The 23,583-nt window shown below is 33.9% G+C and overlaps 1 protein-coding gene and 1 long non-coding RNA gene across 2 annotated transcripts; both read right to left on the reverse strand.

The window, feature by feature from the left end:
- Positions 1-7,901: 7,901 nt before the first annotated feature.
- Positions 7,902-12,442, reverse strand: LOC128221820 (ficolin-2-like). Its single transcript, XM_052930424.1, has 8 exons — positions 12,418-12,442; positions 12,008-12,175; positions 11,427-11,572; positions 10,715-10,882; positions 10,415-10,545; positions 9,985-10,081; positions 9,170-9,334; positions 7,902-8,221 (listed from the first exon to the last, which is right to left on the reverse strand). The coding sequence occupies exons 4-8, from the start codon at positions 10,875-10,877 to the stop codon at positions 7,968-7,970; spliced, it is 810 nt and encodes a 269-aa protein (XP_052786384.1). The 5' UTR covers positions 10,878-10,882; positions 11,427-11,572; positions 12,008-12,175; positions 12,418-12,442; the 3' UTR covers positions 7,902-7,967.
- Positions 12,443-12,444: 2 nt separating this feature from the next.
- LOC128221826 (uncharacterized) lies at positions 12,445-14,481 on the reverse strand. Its single transcript, XR_008258993.1, has 3 exons — positions 14,412-14,481; positions 13,061-13,166; positions 12,445-12,540 (listed from the first exon to the last, which is right to left on the reverse strand). It is a non-coding gene; the product is annotated as an uncharacterized LOC128221826 (long non-coding RNA).
- Between the last annotated feature and the right edge of the window lie 9,102 nt (positions 14,482-23,583).

Genomic DNA, 23,583 nt, shown 5'->3' on the forward strand with positions numbered 1-23,583 from the left:
TTTTTAACTGGACACGCTCTGATGTTTGTGAAGTGTTTAACTGGACACGCTGTTATGTTTGTGAAGTGTTTAACTGGACACGCTCTGATGTTTGTGATGTGTTTAACTGGACACGCTGTTATGCTTGTGAAGTGTTTAACTGGACACGCTCTGATGTTTGTGAAGTGTTTAACTGGACATGCTCTGATGTTTGTGAAGTGTTTTGTATTGTAAACTTTGATCAATCAAACACGTCCGATTTAAATGCTGTTTTTAGATATTCATCCTTTAAAATGGTAAATTATATGTCTTTGGATGGCGATGTTCCGATGTTCTTGTCTTTTCATGTTGTTTTTTCATTTCGTAATTAGATTCGCTAGAGTTCAGATTAACGAGTGCAAATTGTTAAAACAAGGATTTAAATAGTATTAATTGAGGAGAACCTTTTCTGCGTTCTTTATTAAGCATGACGACATGCTTTCCTCTCTAAATACAATTACTGTCTTAAATCTCTAATTTTTAAATGTTATTGCACATAATTCCTATAGCGACATTCTCAAAAAGTAACGTAAAATTAAAATGCTTTCTTCAGAAATACTTACTAGATGATACATGTCTTTTATTATTCGAAAAATGTTTTTCAAGAAGATCAAATCCATGTTGTTCTCAATTCCTTACTACGACATTAATTGGCACAAGTTTATAACAATTCAATTGTTTATTAGCAAAAACATTCAAGTGCATCGCTTTAGCAAATTTAAAACTTAAAACATATTTGTTTTAGGTTTCGCAAGTGGTGCTCTTATTATCTTACTCTAAGGCAATGATTAAATTTCACTTAAGCTTCAATTGATCTATACCTCATTTTGTTTTCGATATCATACTATTTCTTAAACCGTTGCAGATCGCGAATGGTTTTCTTAAAGATTAAAAGTTTTCTTTAATACCAATTTTGGCTGACGTTATTTTGCTCACGCTTCTGTCTCGTATATAAAAGACATTTCGTATGTTTTATTCATTTCGTTTTTACATCTCGAATGATATTACACATTCATATATAAAGATATGTTCAAATGCTAGTAAATAAATAAAAAATATATCACAATTATGTTTAATGAATTACAATACTCCATAATGCATATTATACGAATCCAATAAAAGTTTAAAAGTTACATCAATTTCAACACAGTCACAATGAGCCACTTGACGCACACCCGAAATGTAAACGACGTCAAATAGCGTCACACGTCATCCATGTTCAATGAACGGCGCACGTTTTCTACGTAGTCACCGCACAAGGCTACATATTTCTGATGTCTCGCAGTCCACTTGGTAAATGTCTCCCGGCACCAGTCTGCCTTAAGTTGTGAAACTTTTCGACGGGTTACCAATGTCAGATCAGCAACGTCCTGGAAGCGTTGTCCACGGAGGGTTGTCTTCATCTCGGGAAAGATCCTAAAATCCATGGGGGCTGAGTAAAGGCTATACGAAGGGTGGTCTAAGACTTCAACTCCCGGTAATGTAATCTCTAACTGGTCTAGTCTCTAGTTGGCCCTATGTGCAGGAGCATTATCTTGGTGCAAGATGACCCGATCCAGGTCCAAAGCCGGCCGTTCCCTCTTCAGATCATTGACGAGATCCCTTGTCAATACAAGAATATCAACTTGCAGGCGGTATTTTTTTATGTAAACAAGAATTGTAATATAAAAAAAATCAATTGCTACATTTTCTATTACTGATAGTCGAGCTATGTCTGACAGTTGTTTTTAAACGAATTAATTGAACCTCCTTATCAGCTAGCACTGTTGGTCTGGTTTGATCGTTAAAGGCCTAGTTTAAGCCTTTTATAAGTGACCCCTCCTCCCAAACCGTGTATTTGTACACAACTTCTGTTAATTGATCTTGATCTTATTGCCTATTTGTCTTCACAGATCTCCTGAGTATCCTGCTGTGCAGTTTTGGATGTTTAATTATAAAAATAGACCCTAAATGGCCCTGAGCCAATAAACGAAACACAGGAAATGGTTCCTACTGTGACACCGGTGCAATTAGCAGGATATGCACAGCAGGGAATTATCATGCCAAACATCATCATCATCATCATCATCATCATCATCATTGTATCACTTAGTTTCCATCGATAAATGATGGGACATACTAGTGTAAACCCCAGTAGACTCAAATTTCAGTATATTATTGTTTCACTGACCGTAACAAAGCGGTAATCCCATTATTTAACGTTAAAGCAATTGTGATGAGGGTATGGTTTGTTTCTAGTGGTTGTGTTTGTGTATGTAGTGTAAGTTAGTTTTTTGGTGATTGTTTTAAGTATGTGATTTTATATGTTTGTCCATATGGGGCCGCCCACATGACAAGAAAAAATGCATTCTTAAGATATGAAAATCTTATTATTGACGGCGGGGAATTCATCCCCTCGCTTATAAACGACAGTGGCCACTAAGATCAGGCCGGGAATGGCATAAGTCTTCTTTCCTGGAATGTTGAAAGTTTGACAAAAGCAAAAAAATATTGTAGTGATTTTTCAGACTTTATTGCACAATATAAAAGCATCTGCCTTCAAGAAACGTGGACGAATAGTATTTCGGATATACGATTAAAGGGTTATATCAACCCAATACATTCATTTAGAAGGTTTCAACATCGACGAGCAAAAAGGTCCAGTGGGGGTATTATTATTTACACCGATGACCGAATAAGGCGTAAAATTAAACAAAAACGATATTGACTGTGTTGTTTGGATAAAGTTAGATAAACCTTTTTTCCTTAATGACCAAGACTGGTAGATAGCAGTGGCGTATATTCCCACTAAAAATTCACCAGATCATGCTTTGTATGATACAGATGTTTTAAGTAAGATTGAAGACGAATTGACCATTTTGCACAGCGCGGAAGAACCCTATTAATTGGTGGTCTTAACTATAGAATAGGTCTAAAAAGGGACTATATTGAAAATAAAAAAGATCACTGACCGTGATTTGTATGATACCTTAAATGATGTACGACCGAGACGGTTATCAATGGATTATTGGAAAAATAGGTTCGGAGATCAACTGATTGACATTTGTAAATAAATTAATATTTGTATATTGAATGGTCGTTCAAGCGGAAACAAAGATAATGGTCCTAACCTTGTTATACACACAACGGTGAAAGCGCCATTGACTTTGCATTAACAAAGTACAGCAATTTTAAATATATTAATCACTTTAAAGTGCATTCGTATATCAAATTCTCTAATCACGCCCTTATTTCTTTACAAGTGAGTACTGTTACGGGAATTGACAGAAACAGTAATGATCATATTGAATTTTGCAAATGGAGGGACTCTGATAAAATGGATTTTGCAAATGATATATTCTGTGAAGTAAACTTATTGACTGAAACCATGAAAAGAAAATATTTTACTATACGTGGTGATGAACAATCTGTGTCATACTTTACGGAGTATATCGTTTCAAGGGCAAATAAAAACATTAAAAAGAAAGTACGTTCGATGAACCAAACATTTCTGGATGGAGATACCAAGAACGAAAACGATGGTTTAACGATGAATGTAAAGATAACCTTTAAAGTTATAAGAAATTGAATAAGAATAAGATTGAGCGTTTTTATTGCACGCGTAATGATGCTAATTTTAAAATTATGAAAGAGTGTAGAAAGGACTACAAATATTGTGTAAGACGAACGAAGCGTACCTATGCTATGAATAGGGTTCAACAAATGCATGACATAAGGCGATCTCAACCTAGGGTTTTCTAGGTAAAATTCAAATCAGAAACAAATTTCAGCGTTTCTTTAAATGCTTTTGTTGAACATTTCAAGCAACTCCAAGACAAAGCTCAGGTCGAGGATGCCGAGGAAATTGAGTCTTTCATGAATAACTTCGATGAACAACAACAAACACATGAGACTATGTACAGTGAACTAAACTCTGCATTTACTGTTATTAAGATTCATAACGGCATAAAACACTTAAATGAAAATAAATCTGCCGGTATTGACAATGTTTTGAACGAATACTTTATTGAATGTGCTGACCATCTAGTTCGGTCGCTAGAAATACTGTTTAATAATATTTTTGACTCTGGGGCTTTTCCAAATGTATGGTCTAAAGGAATAATTGTGCCGATTTAAAACAAAGCCCCTTCAGATGATGTAAATAATTATCGAGCTGTGACACTAATTAGATGCTAAGCTGTTTACAAGCGTGTAAAATAAGATAATTAAATCTTGGGCATTGAAATACGAACAGCTAACAGACGCCCAATTTGGGTTTAAAGCAAACCATAGCACCCCCGATGCGATATTTGTGCTGCATTATGCAGTACAAATGCATTTGGACGATGCGAATAAACTAACAGACTTCTTCTTGAATGGCATCGGCTCATTTCAAGGGGAGATCACCTCGCCGATTCTTTTCAACCTTTTCGTTAACAATATTGAGACAAAGTTACATGAAAATATAAATTCCGGCTTAACATAAGACCATTTGTCAATATTCTTTATATTGTTTGCAGACGACTATGTTCTGTTAAGCGAAACGGCCGAAGGATTTCAATATCACCATAACATGTTACAACGGTACTGTGAACAATGAAAACTTAACGCAAACGTAGACAACCCTAAAGTGATTGGTTTTCGAAAGGGCGGTCAATTATGACAAAACGGACGTTTTCACATTTAACGGTATAAATATAGAGGTTGTGGACAGTCTTATTTACGTGGGATTCGTCATGAGCTCTGGAGGGTCGTTTCGTAAAGGAATTGATAATATAGCGAATGGAGAAATGAAACAAATAATGTCACTTCGGAATATGACAAATGATTTACATTTACCATTAAATATATCGTATGATTTGTTTAATGGCTATGTTTCAACGGTTCTTAATTACTGTGCTGAAATATGGGGAGTTCAATGGCCGATAACAGAGACTATATCGGAAAATTTTAAAGACAATGCTTAATGTAAAGATGTCTACAAATAATTTAGCATTATACGATGACCACGGACGTTTTCCATTCTTTGTAAATAGAAAAGTTAAGACCATAAATATTGGTTTAAAATCATGAATTGTTGCAATACAAACTATATATTGTACACTATGTTTAGCGCTTTATTACTAAAATGCAGTCAGGGCAAACGTAACTGGATCTCAAATGTAAAGGATATGTTACAATTGACAGGTTTTGGTGATGTGTGGACATTTAGAGACTCTGTAATCAATGTTCCTTTTTTCATTGAACAATTCAAACTAATATTGAAGGATCTTTTCATTACACAATGGCGTGAGGGGGTTCAGACACTAGTTAAACTTTATATGTTCATATTACCATTGTTGTGTAGCTTTTGATGTGGTATGTTTGTGTTGATTTGAACTTTCAAAGTCATAGAATGTGGAATGTGTTTTTGTATTCCAGGAAAGAGTTGAAAATGTACATATTGTTGCTTGTTGAGTACTGACAGATTTCATTCAAGATTTCATACAGTGTCACAGTAGAAGATTGCTTACAGGAATCACAGAACCAACAGCTATTGTAAGGGCCTGATGCAGTGTAGGTGACAGAATCAACGCGTTGACACATTGAAAATACCAAGTTATCATTAAGGAAAGCACATAGGCGAAAGAGAGCGAAACTAATTCTTTTCTTACCTTCGGGGTGGCAAAAAACGGATCAGCTGTATTTATTCAAGCATATTCATTATACACATTCATAACAATAGACACATGCAGAATAAATGTTAACTTTACTAATGTAGACAAATATAAATCGGAAACGTTTTGTAAAATACTTGACCTATTTAAATTAGGACATGCATAATTTTTGTGTAGTAAATTGATAGTGTGCGTTTGCGTTTGGTTATTGGCTTACCTTATACACGATTATTAGTCTGACTGAATCATGTATGGGTTATATTAAGTGTGTGTGATTATTGAGGCCGCAAGACGCGCCAACAGTCTTCCATCCTAGTGGGAAGTGGCACATCACCCACGCTTTTTTCAGTTTAATCAGAAGATCACAAGAATGTTTAAGCTATTTTTCAACATATATTAAGAGCTAAATATTCCTTCGAACCGCAGCTATTTAATGCAGTCGAAGATTTAGCCAGACTACTCGACCAGAGGCCCTCCATCGACCTCATAATTTCTATCTTCAGTAAGGCCTCAACCTATCCACTCGCCGACCAACTTACAAGCTACATCACTACAGAATCTCCGAAACATCTCACTGATGGATCGAGTCCTGGTTTTGTAAACAACAATATATAATGGTATGGGATAGATTTACATCTACATATTCACTAGTCTTTTCAGGAACCCCTAAACCTCTAACGGAACGGTGCTAGGTCCCCTGATGTTTTACTATGTATTAACAACACCGCTGACAATATCTCACCAACAACTAGAAGCAAACAATTCGCTGACGATTGACGTATGTACAGAGTTATCAACCTTGTCACTGACCACATACAACACCAACAAGGTTTGTATACAGTTCTGTACTAGTCATGCACACGGTTTATGAAATTTAAGGCATCAAGGTGCAACCTCCTCAAAATTACCAGACAATTAATGACATCCATACGCGGTTCTCAATTAGTAATACACCACTCCAGAGAGTTTTACATAACCCGTACCTCTGAGACGAAATAACATTAAATTAAAACTGGAAAACTGATATCAGCAACATTACAGGAAAAGCTAAAAGAACTTATAACTTATAATTGCAACCAAGAAGTGAATGAAAAGGTATTCAGCTCTTTCATACGTCCACCTCTTGAATACTCTTTTTTAGTCTGGGGTAAGTTCCGATACTTTAAACAGAATATTCAATCCCTTGATAAAAGTCCAGCGCAAGGAAGCCCGGGAACTTCTCGTATCAAGACTGCGTAACATCTATTCTCAACGACTTGAAATGGCAACCACTTCAACACAGACGCAGGAATACGAGACTCACCCATATCCATAAAGCATTTAACACCCTCGTCCCAGTTGAAGTACCGGACTTTGCTGCTCCATCGCATTACAATGGTACCAGGACAAAAAGCCTATATGAATCTTAAGGCCGCCTACGAACAATAAAAGAACGGCTTCTTCCTCGGACTATACCATACGTGAACTCCCTCCTACCAGACCTGGTGCAGATCACCTTTGTAGACTGCTTCCGCATTGCTCTGCATTGCGTTGCAGTGCAGGCATACACGGCCTCAACAACAAATATTGTTTTAACTTGCTTGTACATATAAGTAAAAGTAGAAGTGGAGCTGTCACACCTTGTGCTAGACAAAGTCAAGTCAAGAACAAACGCTTTTTTATGTCTGAGAAATTAAATCTACACATAGCAATATACAGTATACAATTCAAATAAACAAATCCACGCGGTACTCCAATGACAATGTAAAATAGTCATGCTTACTTATTGTAATAATTTAATTCACATATTACTCGAACAGCAATGTTCAATATTAATATTTACATACAATAATTGTGATAACCAGAACCAGAATGACAATGTTCAAAACACATATTTACTTATGATAATACATAAATCCACATTGTATTTGAAAGTTATTGTGAACACATTTGCTTTTACCATTATTGTCAACAAATAAACACGATACACCAATGATAATGTTAAAAATATATGATTACTTATTAAAATCACAAAATGTACATGATGTTCATTTTCAAAAAAAATGTTGTTAGATCACTACTTCGAATATAATTTGTAGCAGTGACCCAACCACTTGTCGAAAGTGATAATAAGATGTATTTTGATTTAAATATTAGTTTATTCATTTGCGAAGATGACAAACATAAAAGCAAATATGAGCATGCTTTATATAAAGGTTATAACATGCTTGCAACCATAAATAGTACAACAATGACATATACATCAAAATTAAGTAAGACTAATATTATATCTTACAGCGACTTAAAACACACACTTTTATATTGTCAAATATTTTATACCAACACCTGGCGAAACATCATCCTTGTTTCACGAAGGGTTGTGCGCCAAGGATATTGGTAGCTATAGTCAAATATTGAGGAAATGTAGGGTCCGTTTAAATTTTTAGTTGCACAGTTATTATACCACCAGCCTCCAAAGTATGCTTGCGCACAGAAGCTACTACTATTATCCATGTCCTTGTCTTTTGCACTAAACGGCATACCATTTTCGCCAAACGTTGTGTCAACCATGGTAAAGTTTCCAGAGGCTATAAGGAACATTTTACATGCTCAGTATCGGTGATGTTTAATCAGTGCTGTTTGTATGATACTGAATTTAAGGTAAACAATGAACGATTTTCAGATGTGTTGTATTCTAATGTGAAGCTACATGTAAAATAATAATAATAATAAGTAATATCCACTGCATTATATATGCTTATTTAGTGTATTAAGTTATGACCTATGCATAAAGAAGTCTAAAACAAATTATTAAACAAGCATTGTGGAGGGAACGTGCCAAATACGACCAAACGCCTCGTTTGACAGAAAGCCATTGATATATTGGACAAGGTTTGCAGCCTTATGTTTATATTTTATTTTCATGACGATCTTCTAACACATCATTTTTGAAATATTGATCGTTAACACTTTAAAGCAAAATATGAAAAGAAGTTTACTGGTAAATGGAATGGATTAAATTTGCGTCTGAATAAATGTAATTGTTGGGCATTGCTAAACATGTATTTATTTGTACATATTGCTAAGAAAGGAGTTTAGAGTAAAACCTAAAGTAGAGCAATTGGTGTAAAAATATGTTAAAGGAAATGAAGAAACAAACCTATACTTACACTGAATAACTTTTGATTAAATGATGCATAAAAATGACTTTAATAGTATTATCAATATGGGTCTTCCGCTCCTCACAACTAACCTACATATCCTGATGATGGTCCCTGGCTCTAAGCGTTGTTTAGTTACTGATCGAATACGGATTTTAAGCTAAACATTACCACGACCTTGACCTTTGACCATCTGATCTCAATACAGGGTTTATATGTTGTCTTGATACACCAGCTAGCTAGATTGAGCTCCCTTGACTAAAACGCTTGCTAATAATAATCGAGGTCACGGACATACTGACGGACGAGCAGGTGATCTTATTGCTTTTTTCAGTTCTTCGGGAGCATCAACAGATGCAACAACTTAATACTTACTTGCATTATATAGCGTTCTAGCTCCTAGATGAAGTGTATAATGTGAGCCCTGTCCAACTTGAAAATCGGAATAAACTTCAAAAGCCTTCGTGCCATTTACATCCATTATGTCAATTCGAAGTTCATGTGTTCCAACGGTTGTCAACTCATTTACGGTTATCAAGCCTACAGTGACATATAGAGAGCATGCTATACAGGGTACATACTAAATATATAAAGCATGGTTTATAGAGGACATGTTGCTACGATCAACGGCAACAAACTTCAACAACAACACAATCGATTTCATTCCACTTTTAGAACATAACATTCATATATTCAGAAGTATGTCCAAAGGATCACCCTATATCTTAACTGATCCTGGTATATGCTCTTTATGTCCGACCAGACTTCCAGAATTATTTCTACAAAAGGTTGAAATATTATCCTCGCTTAATAATTAAGTTTAAGAAATGTTGCTGATAAAACTTTTGTAAGGAATTAACTTTTATGAAATAGTTCCTGAACATACTAGACAAAACTTCATGAACTTTCTCTCTAATGCTATAAAACTTATTTTTAACTTAAAATATACATGAAATAAATAGAGACTTTTAGAGCATTCTGAACAAATCCTGATCTATACAAATTATTACTATCTGGGAGGATAAAGATTTCTTTCTTGAAAATATGGCCCCTTAACATAGAATTCATTTCTAAGAAATGATAATTTAATAGATGTTCATGCGAAATTTCTTTGCTTTATTGTTAAGCAGTACAGTATTGTTCATATTTAAAGGTGAAAAAGTTTAGGTTTAAGTGAATGCATGATTTACCTAACCAGAGTTCTCCATCGACGAAACCAAACCCATTTTCATAGGCTAGAAAGCTTTTGTTGAAATCAAGAGACCCATTGAACCGTCTTTGGAAAACCTAAACAAAAACACAATTTTTATGTACGTACATTTTAACTTATATAAATTAGTTAAATTTAACGCAATACTATTCATCGGATACTCTTTGAAACAGTGGATCAAAACTGGAAGGGACTTTTTAAAAAACATTAGTAACAGTTCGTACCTGTTTTTTAATGTTTATTAATTATCAATTGCACTTTTAAAGTTCAGTAAAAATCCATACATGTATTAGTGAATGTAATGCTGATTGTTGAAATTGAATGTAATATTAATTTGCAATTCGACCGTACTACACCTTCCGAATCTAGAAAGATCAGGTACGACAATAATAAGAAAACAAGCAATTTACAGTCCAGCCACCGCCAGCAGTATCCATATCGCAGTAGACTTGTATGGAAGTCCTAGTCACAGGTGTTGAAATGGTATACACTCCCGATGAAGCTCCGGTCATCGTATCCCGGATGTCAAGACAGTTTTCAACTACCAATTGATTGGGATTTAATGTTTTAACGTATGTTTAAATGTTTTAACCTGTTGAAACAACGTTTCGTTAAATACAAAATACTTCAGCATTTTACGAATATTTTAAAGTACCGCTAGGACGTCTTCCTAGTCAAAAAAGTAATAAACCATATAATTAAGTAATTACTTGGACAATTTCGCCGTCTACAACTCCGCCAATCTCTATCGTGTCCATCACATTGTTGACCTAACAAAGATGGCGCGGGATTGTTGCATTTTCTGTCACGTGATGTAACACCAAACCCACACGTGACCGGACATGGCGCCCATTGTTCCCATGCAGACCACATGCCATCTAAATGTACCAAACAAACCAAATACACAAAATGTATATGAAAGGTATCATGCATAAAGGCAATTTACCAAAATGGTGGTTAAATATTGCATACATTAAGCTAGTATTAATAAATTGATGAGACGATTCTTGGTGATATTTTATAAAAGTATGTACACAAATTTAATTCAATTTGAATTTGAATGACCACGGGTTTGATGATTTATGATCATGAGTTTGATGATGTATATTGCTAGTATGTATATAACGTTGTTTAATATCTCTTATATATTTATTACGTCACTCCAAACTTTGTAACACCAGATATATAAAAGTCATATTTTACTAGTTTAGTACGATTGCAAAATCATTTTGCACGAAACAGTATTGAGTAACTTTTAAAGGTTTTGGCCTTGTTGGAAAACGGTTTCAAACCTAGTATTGACAACAACAAATGTAGTTAACATGTTTCGTATCAAATTCATCTAACGAAATAACAAGGTTACTACCATCTTAATATTCGTTAGTAAATCATATTCTTAAAGCAAAAAACTGATATTCATACTTGTACATGGGCGGGGAGTGCAAAGCAGTGGTCACCAAATCGTTCCGGTTTTGGATTAGTGCACGTCCTATCTCGACTGTCAATGCCAATTCCACAGGACACCGAACACGATCCCCATGACAGCCACGTACTCCAACCGCCGTGAACTTTAAACAGATACTATTTTTTCTACCATAATGATACTTTAATGCTTAATAAGTCAGTTAGTTCATATTTTTATTCATTTCAGGAACCATTTAAGAGAAGAAATGTTCTTGTCTATTAGACGAAAGTCATGATTTATGCATAGAACAATCGAGTACATTTTTAAGCGCATTTTTGCTATAACAATGAAATACCTGATTAAGATAATACATTACGATATTGTATTGAAGAATGCAATTGGGTCAAAACATCCAAGAGATAAAGTCATTCCAGACCGCTATGTGGTTAACGAGTCAATGTATTGACCGTTGGTAAATTGAATACTTTTGCGAAACTGAGGCAATTCTGTTGCACTTTTACACACAATTACCTAAATATCAGTGAGGTACATTGTTCTATAAAAGAGAATATAGGTATTGTTAGATATCAAAACATACCAGGGCAAGGTTCGCGGTCGCAACGTTTATATTCATTGGCATCGCCTACACAGTCACTGCCGTTGTTCTTTGGTTCCGGGTTGGTACATGTTCTCATGCGTGTGTTGTTGCCTTGGTCGCATGTGACGTCACATGCAGTCCATTCACTCCAGTTTGTCCACTGACCATCTGGAAGTAACAAAAAAATCAAATTTAAGCCAATATGGGTTTCTTGTTTCTAATGATTGCCGATTATCTGAGGCTTTAGTTTCCTTTGAAAACATAGTGACGCAGTGGAGTCTGTACATTCCATTACGAAGGCTTATGTTCTCTTAATTCACGGACTGTTTTGTTCAAAACATTACCATTACCCGTATTATAATTTCTTTATACATATGTAAAATTAACATTTGCAAAATATTTGGACTTACCAACTGGGCAAATTCCACAAAAGTTCGGACATATCTTCTTTGCCTCGTCGATATTATTGCAAATTCCAAAATGAGTGTTAGCCCGCGGGCAATCAAACGATTCGTCGTCTTGACAAGCAGAGGCTGAAAATGTATCATGATTAAATATAACCTGTTCTCACAAACAAACTTGAGTATACTTTATGTATACAACATATGCAACGATATATCTAACAAAATCGTATAATAGTACGTATATTCATGGGGTAGTTTATCATACTTTGATAAAATTTACCTTTTGCGTTTTACCTTTATTAAGGATTGTTGGGATAAGAGTGAGGTTTGTGCATATAAACTGGTTTAAACTCCCAGTCAATATACATTTTACTGACAGTTCCAAGGCGGTACCTAACAATTCTTGATAAACATAACTATTTTTTATATAAAGTATGTATGCACTGTGCTGTTTGTGGAGTTTTGTGCTGTTCTTCTAGGTTTCTTGTTTGTGATTTTGTGTTATATATCTTTGGCTTTTGCCCAGTGCCACTTAACAGGGTTTATGTTTAAACTTTTTGCCACTGAGGTTGTTTCTGTAGTTTTTTTCATAAATATTGTATTTAAAATGTTTTTTTTTTTGTAAATAAACAGAGGTACAATTATTTACGTGGCAGGTAAGAACACAAACGGATGTTACACAAATCGCTGGCACAACATTCGTAGCATGCCATGGTTTGACGTTTGCCGATTATACCGGGATCTCTTTGACATAACTGAAAAGAGGACAGTTGTAATTACAGGAGTACAGTCAAACCTCGTTGGCTCGACGCGCTTTGCTTTATTGCTTCCATGGCTCGATCATATAGAAGAACACCTAACTCTAATCATTACTAAGCAGACAATTTTTTCAATATTTATTTTAAATTAGAAGTGTATGCAAGGCTTCCGTTGACATATCAGGGAATAATATTATTGGGCAATCTTACAAATACAGATCTCGTGTTCTGAGTAGTTAGACTATCTAATGAGTATTTTATTGTGAATGAGAAGAATTCAGTTTTTGACGGTTCGTAAACATTTATATGAGTTTCTTGCTCATTCTTTTTTTGTCGAAAGCTTATTGAATCGATTGTCCGATATGCGTTGACATGTATTAATTGATATTGATATTTATGATAATTGCATTTTAAAATCGATGACTTATAAGACCAGCATGGTATTATTGATACGATCTAGTATTATGTGTTCTTGTTTAGTAATAACAATAAATAATCTTACTTACCGCAAGGACACCTTACAAGTATATTCTCATTAAAGCTGCACTCTCACAGACTCAACATTTTGACAATTTGTTGTATTTTTTTGTCTTGGAATGAGCCAATTTTTGCGAAAATCCATGGAAACCAGTGATATAAGACTGCTGACAATAAAAAATAGATCGCACATTTTTATATTTGATTTCAAAAATGATGTTTTCTGCATTTTTCTTAAACCGTTAGTAATGGTTTAAGCTATAAAACATTACTTTTCGTACGGAAATATGAAAATCTACGATCTAATTGTTTGTCAGCAATCTTATATCATTGGTTTGTAGATATTGACGCAAAAATTTTCTCTTTCCAAAACAAAAATATAAAACAGTTGTAAAAATGGTAAATCTGTGAGAGTGCAACTTTAATAAAAATACTCTTGTAAAGAGTGGTATTTGAAATAAGGTTTGAGACAGCTGTTTCAGCTGTACTTGTTTGATATAATATATGAATCCATCAAAACATACTCCACGTTTAAAATATAACAATAATGCAGCGATGAAGTTTTTAACGCTGTTACTTCAACAAAGGTCCTAACAATCGGCGAATCATGTTGCAGAATATTTTACATGTACTATGAAAAAAAATACTTGTAATGTTTTAAATAGTATGATATTTGGGTTTGTCATAGAATAATAATTGTTATAAATTAATTGATCGTAACCGTCGATTTCCATCAAAGCAAATGCAAGTAGATTGGATATATACCTGATTATCCATACATGCCAGTGTAAACGTCTTCGTTGGTCCTTGTGAAACAAACGTGGAGCAGGACTGAAAAAAGACATATCATCATTCCGTGATCATATTACAGTCGAACCTCGTCAGTCCAAACTCGTTTGGCTCGCTCGAAGAATTATACTTTAGCTCAAACTGGCAGCAAGTGGCAGCATTTCTGTTACTGAAAGTAACCATTTCTGCTTGGCTGGACTTTTCCGGGACTCGTAGTATTAACACCGGTCCCTGGGAGATCGAAAGGACGGGTTCGACTGTATGTTCTTCTCCTTTAGACATATATATTAAACAACGATTGTGAAGAAAGTTACGATTTCTTAAACCAGGTCATTCTTGCTGGCACGATGTTGTAAGAGAGTGTGGACTTGTGTTGTCAGGGAAACTGGCGTATCTGGAGAAAACCCATTTATCTGGCTCGGTGACCTTTGGAATCAAACCCAGGTCGCCTTGATGAGAAAGGTGGCGCTATTCACTGCGCGTACCGGACAACTTCTCATTTCTTAGTTGCTAATTGTTAATGACGGTATAGAGTTGAATTGGTATTGTTAACGTACCTTATCTTGGTTGCACTGCATGGTTTAGTAATGCACTCCGATCAGATAAGCGAAACGCCATTTACAGGTGAGGAACGTTCGAATACCGACTGATAAGATTTACAGACGAAAAATGCCAGATCTCGGTCATCAAAAAAACGTTTAACAAAGAAGTGTGAGTTATGGTTATTTAATTTTAACTATTCTGTACGCAGTTTTTGACCTATTGCACTTTTCCAATACTACATGCGACATTAAATGCAATAATGTTAGTACAGAAAAGTTGGGTGTAAAATATATTTTGTACCTGATGTTGTTTGCACGTAACCGTATGATTGCAATCCGTTATGTTCGGTGCGTTGTCGCAGGAATGACATTGCAAGGCACCTATAAAATTGAACATTATTATGCACTTAATACATTGTCATGATATCTCAAGTGTCATTTATAGTAAATGTCAGCACGGAAGGCTAAGGTTATATATTATGATCAGCTACTGTGCGTCGAGCGAGCTCGTGTTACTTATTACTTAATAATACAATGGAAATACAGAGACAGTCCAAATAGTCAAAATACAGAAAAAAAACCTGTTAAAAGGCGCAATGCCCAAACGGCAATAAAGTTGAGATATAGACTTTTAACATAACAAACACAGGTAAAAGCACTACAGACAGGCAACAGGCGCTTCAAATTAGACGATAAATTAGTGGATTGCCGCCTAGGAAAGGTCCGTGAAACACGAGTTCAATGTAACACGATTCTACTTAGTGCTTTAAATAGTTTCTCGGTCATGAACCGCACCCCAACATTTAAAAGTCATTTCAAAGTTAAAAATTATAATCCTTATCAAGGCCACCATTAACATGAAAAAATGACGAATGAAAAAAATAAAATAAATTGATGAAGTGATTTCAATATATCAACGGCCTGATACAAACGTACCCTTGAATAGATCAAGCCGAAACAAAGGCGCTAGCTCTTAAAAGGTACAACAAAATAGTTCAAAGACAGACATCTTACATACTTTCACTTTGTTACATTAAATTACATCGGGAGTAAGAGGTCTTTGGCCTAACTGTGTGCACCACTCTATCATTAACAATGCTCGCAAACCAACAACCTTCACTGAGTTGGAATCTCAAAAGACTTACCAACATTCTTCGCACATATCCATATAATGGTTATTCCCACCAGTATTGCTGTCATATTCTAAGGCTCAGTTATTACTTCTGAAAAATATGCACGATTAGAAGAAGGAAAAACAGCCTGATCAAAAAACATTTTAGGCTTGGCCATTTTGGAGCTAAGCAAACTTTAATAAAAGTATTCACATTACCCGTGTTTTCAAATTTGTTGAAATATTTCGTGTATATCCGCGGTTTAGCGTTTAGGAAACACACACACAGCTTTGCTGCATAATTAATATAAAATGACGAATACAGATAAGAGTTCTACATGTGATGACGACCATATCGCCGGTCTTTGATAAACTATACAGTTTGCAAGGCACTAGCATCGTGTTCTATTTTAATGTGCAATTCATGTAATGACACAATACATCGTTTTGCAAACATTTATGTCGTGACATCCGATCATTTCAAATGTGATGTAAATGTAAATAGGAAAGCATATGTACACCAGATATTTCCCTTTAGGGTTATATGTTCGTTTATCGTACTGTCGACATAAGTGTCATATTTGTTAAATGCATACAACTATCTAATCTTTGTTTGAAAAAAGACCAAAAAAATTCTCATTTGAACTGATTTAAGACTGAATCCTACGTTTACAGACGCTTTATTGAGATAAAGCCTTTTTTCCCCATTTTCATATATTTATGTACAATATATCTTCATTGAAACCATCGATTTGGTTTATTGTAGAATTGTTCATCGACAAAACATTGAGGGAGAAGCCCTAAAGTAAACAATTCAAATATAAGCCCTGTTTAAAGGCACGATGCAATTTGAATTTCAGTACGTGGATGGGGTATTTGTTATGTACCTTTTTTGTTCCTTGAAGGTTGTAATATATTTAATTCGGTTTGCTTATTCTGCTTAATATTTGCTCAAAGCTACACAGAGCTGGAGGCGATAGTGGAGTTAGCCGACGATAACATCACAGGGACGAATGCATGTACTGTAGGAATGTTGAAAACAGACGTTCACATTTTCCGTGTTTTATCATTGGTCAACTATTTTGAATAGTATCCATCCCAATGGCTTCGTGTTTTGCGTGTTGTAAATTACGTTTTATATATTTAATACACTTTGAAATATCAACGATACATAGTGTTTACTGTTATTTCTATTGATGACAAATTCCTACATGCTATAATTATTTTTTGTAGACAAGTGAACGTTCCAATAAGTAATAAACCATAACAAGATCAAATGTAAGTCGAAGATATTTGTTAAAGAAAGCGGAACAAGAATGAACTACTCATGCATTGTTAATAATACATTCTAAACGTGTATTCATACACTTTTAGTATGTATAAGACGAAATATGCTACGTAAATGTAAATTATTAATTAAAATGATTTTTTAAGCCATTATAACTCAGCATTTTTTATTAAGACAATTGTTCTGATTCGTTGGTAGCTGTTCCTATGATGTTCTGTTTGCAATCCTTCGTTTAGTGTCAGTAAGGCATTCATCGTGTGCATTCACGGGATTTATTGTTTTATGTTGTTTGTTGACTGGACATGTCCATATAGTTTCCATAGTATTATTGATATGTTAATACATTATGAAAATGTTAAATCTTTTCTTTATAATTAATAATATTTGATTGTTTTTGTGTTGTCGTTGATACTTATGTTCAATAATATTTCGTTTTAACATAGTATTATGTAATTATGGAATGCTATAATAGTCCATGCGTTAAGTATAGTACATAAAAAACCGCTTAGAAGATATAAATACAAACGGAGATAATTCATCAGAAATATATGTTTAGATTGTCCTAATTAGATGCATACATAATGCGAAAGGTAAAATGATTTGTAAAAAAGATACAATCGAAACTTCAGGCACATGACAGGCAGACAAAACCTCAACTATGACATTGTTTAAAGTTACATTACTGACAGAATCTCAACGAGAGATACATAATGCCAAAAGACGACAATAAACAAATATTCGCAAACACAATGTGTTAATTTTTGTTATTCAACGCCTAAGTATACTAAAATACATTAACATATTTTGTGCAATTAGCTCACTTGCCAGGCAATCCGCATTCAAAGGGTTATATTGGGATAAAAGCTGTTCAGTGTGAAGATGAGTTCGTACCCTAACATCCCAGTTAACTAGTCTTTCGTTGACTCCTACTTGTTTTAATACCGAGGTTACTTCTAAACCTTTCATTGTATTATTAAAATTTCAGCAGAATAAAGTTCGTGTTATGTGCAAATAGCAGTAAAATACACAATACGCCAAGTTGCAGATTTTATAGGTTACAAATCAGTAACGAGCCATATTTACATGTACAATCACATAGCGATTAGCTGCAAATTTTGTGTATTCATTTACCAATACTTTACCTGTTATCTTATTCTTAGTTATTAACTTGTTTTACTTTTTTAGCTCTTATTGTATCAGTTAGCTCGATAAATATTCATAACTTATACATTCGGAATGTTTTAAACACAACAAATATAACACTTTAGTTATTAACATTTTTACTAAGTGTTATAGTGTAGCAATAAACGATAAGTAAATAGTTTATATTTGCAAATATGTAAATAAAAAGGGAAAAACTCGGCATAAAAATAACATATTGCAATGCCGTCTATTAAATTAAGAATTCATTAGTTAAAAGTCAAACGAAACATGTATTCCGATATTGTTTAGTAATTTGTACAATTTTGTTTTGGACGCACTGTTAGTGTAGCTGTTTAATAAAACAATCCTTGAATGTAGTCATTGCCTTAAGTTAATTGCAAAGATGAATATGGTTTTATTGAATTTATATTATGTTTATAGTGTAATTTAACATATTGAGTCAGAACACAAAGACGGTTATGCGGAACATGTTTGTATTCCAACTACTGATATGTGTCCAATGTGTAAATGTATTGATCAGTTTTTATGCGGTTTGACATGTGTTCTGATATACACTACATGTAAATTACAACCGTCAAACATTTAATGTAAAGCATAGGATACCGGTGGTAAAGGTTTTATATCCTTAACAACTTGCGTCGTATCAATGGCAGTGTTAAACTGTAGCAGTTAGACTCATTTTGGTTTACAGGCAAATGTGTTTATTATATGCCTTTCAATTTCTTTTTCCATATCCAACAATACAAATACAGTTTGCCGTACTTTCACTTTGTTAAAAAATAGCGTGACAAAAAACACGGTAAAAACTGTCAATATTTGAATACATAAAATTATCTTACTTTATTCACGCTCCAGAAGCATGTAAAATTCAGGAACATGGTTCTTCAACAAAACATGAGTATAAGCACGAAAGAGAACACTTCCAATCTATCTAGACAACTAGATGTAAGCCATTTCGGAGCTCATACATTAGAATTAGCATAAACATGAACAGCTCGCCAATACAAGGAAGAATGTGAATTCGCGTCATCGATAAAAATAGCGGCTGACTCACGAAGTTCCCTCAATTCTGCATATCATGATTGTCAAGAAATGGCCGCGTTACGTCTACAGGAAATGACGATTAGTGTATATTCGTAAAGTACCGTTTATTGTTGTTGTTTTTTATGCTGTGAAATTGATTATTTTCGTATTAGCAATTGGTTAATTTTGCTAAGATATATAAATATTGTTTTCTTATTTTGCTCAATAATGTGAATTCTGTAACTTCTGAATTCGTTTCGCTGTAATAGCCTCCCTTGACTTCAATACACAAAAGTACGCCACACAATTATTCACGCAAGCCATTCCATGTTTTGACAGTTTGCGGTAAATTTAAATCAAACTGAAACCGAAAAATAAAAAGTAATACTTAGATAAACAGGTATATAATAAATGGAATATTACGATAAAATCATTTTCTGGTAACGTGCATCACGTCTCGTTCGATGAGTAAACATGTATCCGTCTCGAACTGCAGTCTCGAAGGATATGTGTTTACACACAGAACTCGACGTCATACAGGTCACCAGAAAAGTGTCCTGTCATAAAATCCGCTATGTAACTAAGCAAATGTTCTCCCTTGTTTTGGTTCATTATACAGGAAATGTGAAGGAATCAAGCGGTACATATCACAATGCTAGGTTATCGCCTGAACTCACCCTGTTAGTCGTACCCCACACTTTTTGTGTCGGACTGAATCAAATAAAGACACGTGTGAGATTTTGCAGGGGCGAGTCCAGGATTTTGCGTAAGTGGGGGCGTTACGTGGGGTCTCAACTCATGGTTAAAGTCATAATTAATTGCTGGGTCAGCAATAAGCTATATTTAAATAGGATAATATAACAAATGCTATAAACAAGAATTAGAGCTTACATGTGTAATGCAGGCGTCAATAATGTTCTTGTTGATATTGGAAAACAGTTTATTTGTCATGGTATATTATTTTGTGGAAAAGACGTTGTTTCCGCCGAATTCTTACAAACAAGAATTCAGTGTTCATCACTCCGAGATTTCATTTATTGCCTAACAGCCAAAGACACGCACGAAATTTTGCAACGACGACGTGCCCATTGCATTTGATATCACTGTTTTTTACAATGCATTAAGGGCCGGCAGCGATGCAAAAGTGGGTGGGGAAGGTCCAAAATTAAAACGTTTAAAAACATGTTTTATTAAGTTTTGAGGAACGATTTTTTTGGGAGTGAATTAAATATTCTTTGTGACATGTGTTTGGTTCGTTAGGAGTTAATCACATTTTACAAAAGAAGATTTCAACAGATTTTAGATCAAAAAGCTTTCACATTGTTACGGAAAAGACTGTCGACATTAGTACTTCGTTTTTAAATTGTTAATTTTTAAATTGTTAATTCACTACGCTCACTTCCCCCATTCTTAATCATGCAGATTTAAATTTATGTCATCTAACTATTGCCTAATTATTGAATAAATGTTTATTTTTTTTTGCTTTAGTTTGTCTACCTTCAACGTTAACCTCAATGAGCTGTATACAATTGATTGATAGATGTGACCCAAAATGTTCTATTGATCAGATACATGTCATGCTATTAATTACTCGACGCTTATTACCTGTGCACAGATATATCTGGTAGAGACAAATGGAATAAAGCATGTTAACATCTAATCAAATGAAATAATTTGTGATTTATTTACCGTTGATTTTTTCTATAAGGTAAGGTTAATATAAACAGATGGTTATTTAGCTTATGATAAGGATCACTCTGTATTGTTTTATGTGTACGTATTAAATTTCTTTAGAAAAAGTAACGTTAACATTGAATTACACGCAAGGTTAAATTACTTTTTTTATTTTTATATTGCCCAATGATTAGAGCAGCGCGGCGCAATGTAAAAATGATATATGATATAATAGAAGATTTTACGAGTTTTTAATATGAAATTAATTTTTATTACTGATTGACTCCAACTTTTCATTTCCGTCTAATGTTCGCTAAAATCACTCGTCCTATGAAAACATTTTTTATCACTTTCATAAAATGACTGTTACGTTAATCATTATAATTTGAAGATTTGTTATTGTATTCTTTCGAAAACAAGCTATAATATTACACCAATAATCATGGATTAACACATTTAAATATTATATTCTCTACAGCTTAATTTGGACTCGTGATATTGATATTAGATGCAAAGACAATGCACACTTGCTTTGTATATTGAATATCTCATGGTTCATGTTTCATTTGAGATTGACTGTATTTGTATTTTGTATTTTTGGTGTATGGCGTGTATGAAATCATTTGATCAGCGCGCTGTTTGTAAAAAATTAACCGTGCACGGGACAAGTGTTTCATAAACAAATGAACCGCATTAATGTAATAGTCAATGATCAATTATACACTTAATTTGCAACATTTTAATGTGCATAATCAACAAAGTCATTAACGTTTCGAGGACATCTAAATGTCTCATATATTCGGCTGTTTTGCACAGCGGCGTGGTGTCCAAAATGGCATTTTATCAAGTTCAATAGATTTCAGCGCAATAAAACGTCATTGAAACTATCACAATCGTAATCCGAAGATGTTGCTTAAATCGTATAAAGTTTAAAGGATATGCGTGCATCTAAGCAAGTGCACCAGCTGTATAGGTGGTTATGTAAACGAAATAACTTAAGATCTGAATGAAATGATTTTTTTTGTATTCATAGACGTTTTAATTTGTGATAAAGTAATACGAACGAAATCTCATAGCAATGAGCATGCTCTGATAGTTTATCATTGTGTTCAACGAAATTGTTTCACGAAGTGGCCGACAACAGTTCTGAAATATAAGCCCCGGTTACATACTACCAATATCAATTGCGCTCAACTATAGGTACGTGAAATATATTTTCTTCAGATGGTTCTCCCAACATTGACTGAATGTAATAAATCAATCAATAAATTATTTAAAGTAAAAACCTTTAAGTGAAAACGAAGTTTTTATTGTTGAAATGTTATATAAATGTTTGAATTTACAATTGAACCATTATCATTTACCTTCTATTTATATTTTGATAGATATTCCAAACTTACCTGCCTGCTTTTAGATTTTTACCGTACACACTAATGTATTCAAATCTTAAACTAACTCAGCTTAATAGGATTTCCTACTGCAAAATTATAATTGATATAAAGATACACAAATGTATATGCCTTAAACACACAATGCAATAATTATTACAAAACATCATTTTCCAGAATATAATATATGAAGAACAAAAAACTAGACAACTATAATACAACTATAATATACCATACTATTCTTGTACCTGGTTTATACATTACATACTCAAAAAACCAATCTCTCAACATCTATAAGCTGTAGCACATGCACTTTTAAAACCGTCTGTACAACAGATCGTTTTAAATGCTAGATGTGGAAGCATATCTAGTTAGCTATACAAACACACCAATGAGCCAGTTCCAAATGTATAATGTCAAGTATATGCTAGCCATATATATAAATAAATGCAAAGTTTTATGCAGTTATTTGACAAATGTATATCGCAAGCACTTATTTCAATCGTGATTCCTCTCAACTGTACACATCCTGTAATTAAACAATTATAAAGAAGTCAAATTATGAATAATCAAATAATGGATCAGATGGCATATATGACGTTTACAAAGCCTATAATACATATATATTTTGATAAGTATTTTGCACAAAACATATCTCATCAAATATCATTCGCCAGCAATGCAATATCTGGTTGTCTTTATGCCTTGTAATCAAGTTTGAAAAGCTTTATATACAAATATTAAACAATTAAGAACAATACGTTGATTAATTTTATTACTAATCAATATTAACATACAAATAAACGTCTTCTCTGTATTGCTATCTTCTGCTAGTTAAATTGATGTATTGTACTGAATTGTAATACTCCAATCAAATTAATGTTAACTTGTGTTCATAATTGAACGAGGAGTATTGTACCTTTTAAAGAAGTTCAATATTTTAGACCCTTAATTATTC

Source organism: Mya arenaria, chromosome 16 (genome assembly GCF_026914265.1).
Source record: "Mya arenaria isolate MELC-2E11 chromosome 16, ASM2691426v1".
Taxonomy (NCBI): Eukaryota; Metazoa; Mollusca; class Bivalvia; order Myida; family Myidae; genus Mya; species Mya arenaria.

Excerpts from the sequence above, each read along its gene's own strand:
- LOC128221820 (XM_052930424.1), bottom strand. The coding sequence starts at position 10,877 with ATGTGGTCTGCATGGGAACAATGGGCGCCATGTCCGGTCACGTGTGGG. Across the intron at positions 10,082-10,414 it reads CTGCTGGCGGTGGCTGGACT|GTTTTCCAAAGACGGTTCAA; the intron begins GTAAATTGCTTG and ends GTTTTTGTTTAG. Across the intron at positions 9,335-9,984 it reads CGATGGAGAACTCTGGTTAG|GCTTGATAACCGTAAATGAG; the intron begins GTAAATCATGCA and ends ATGTCACTGTAG.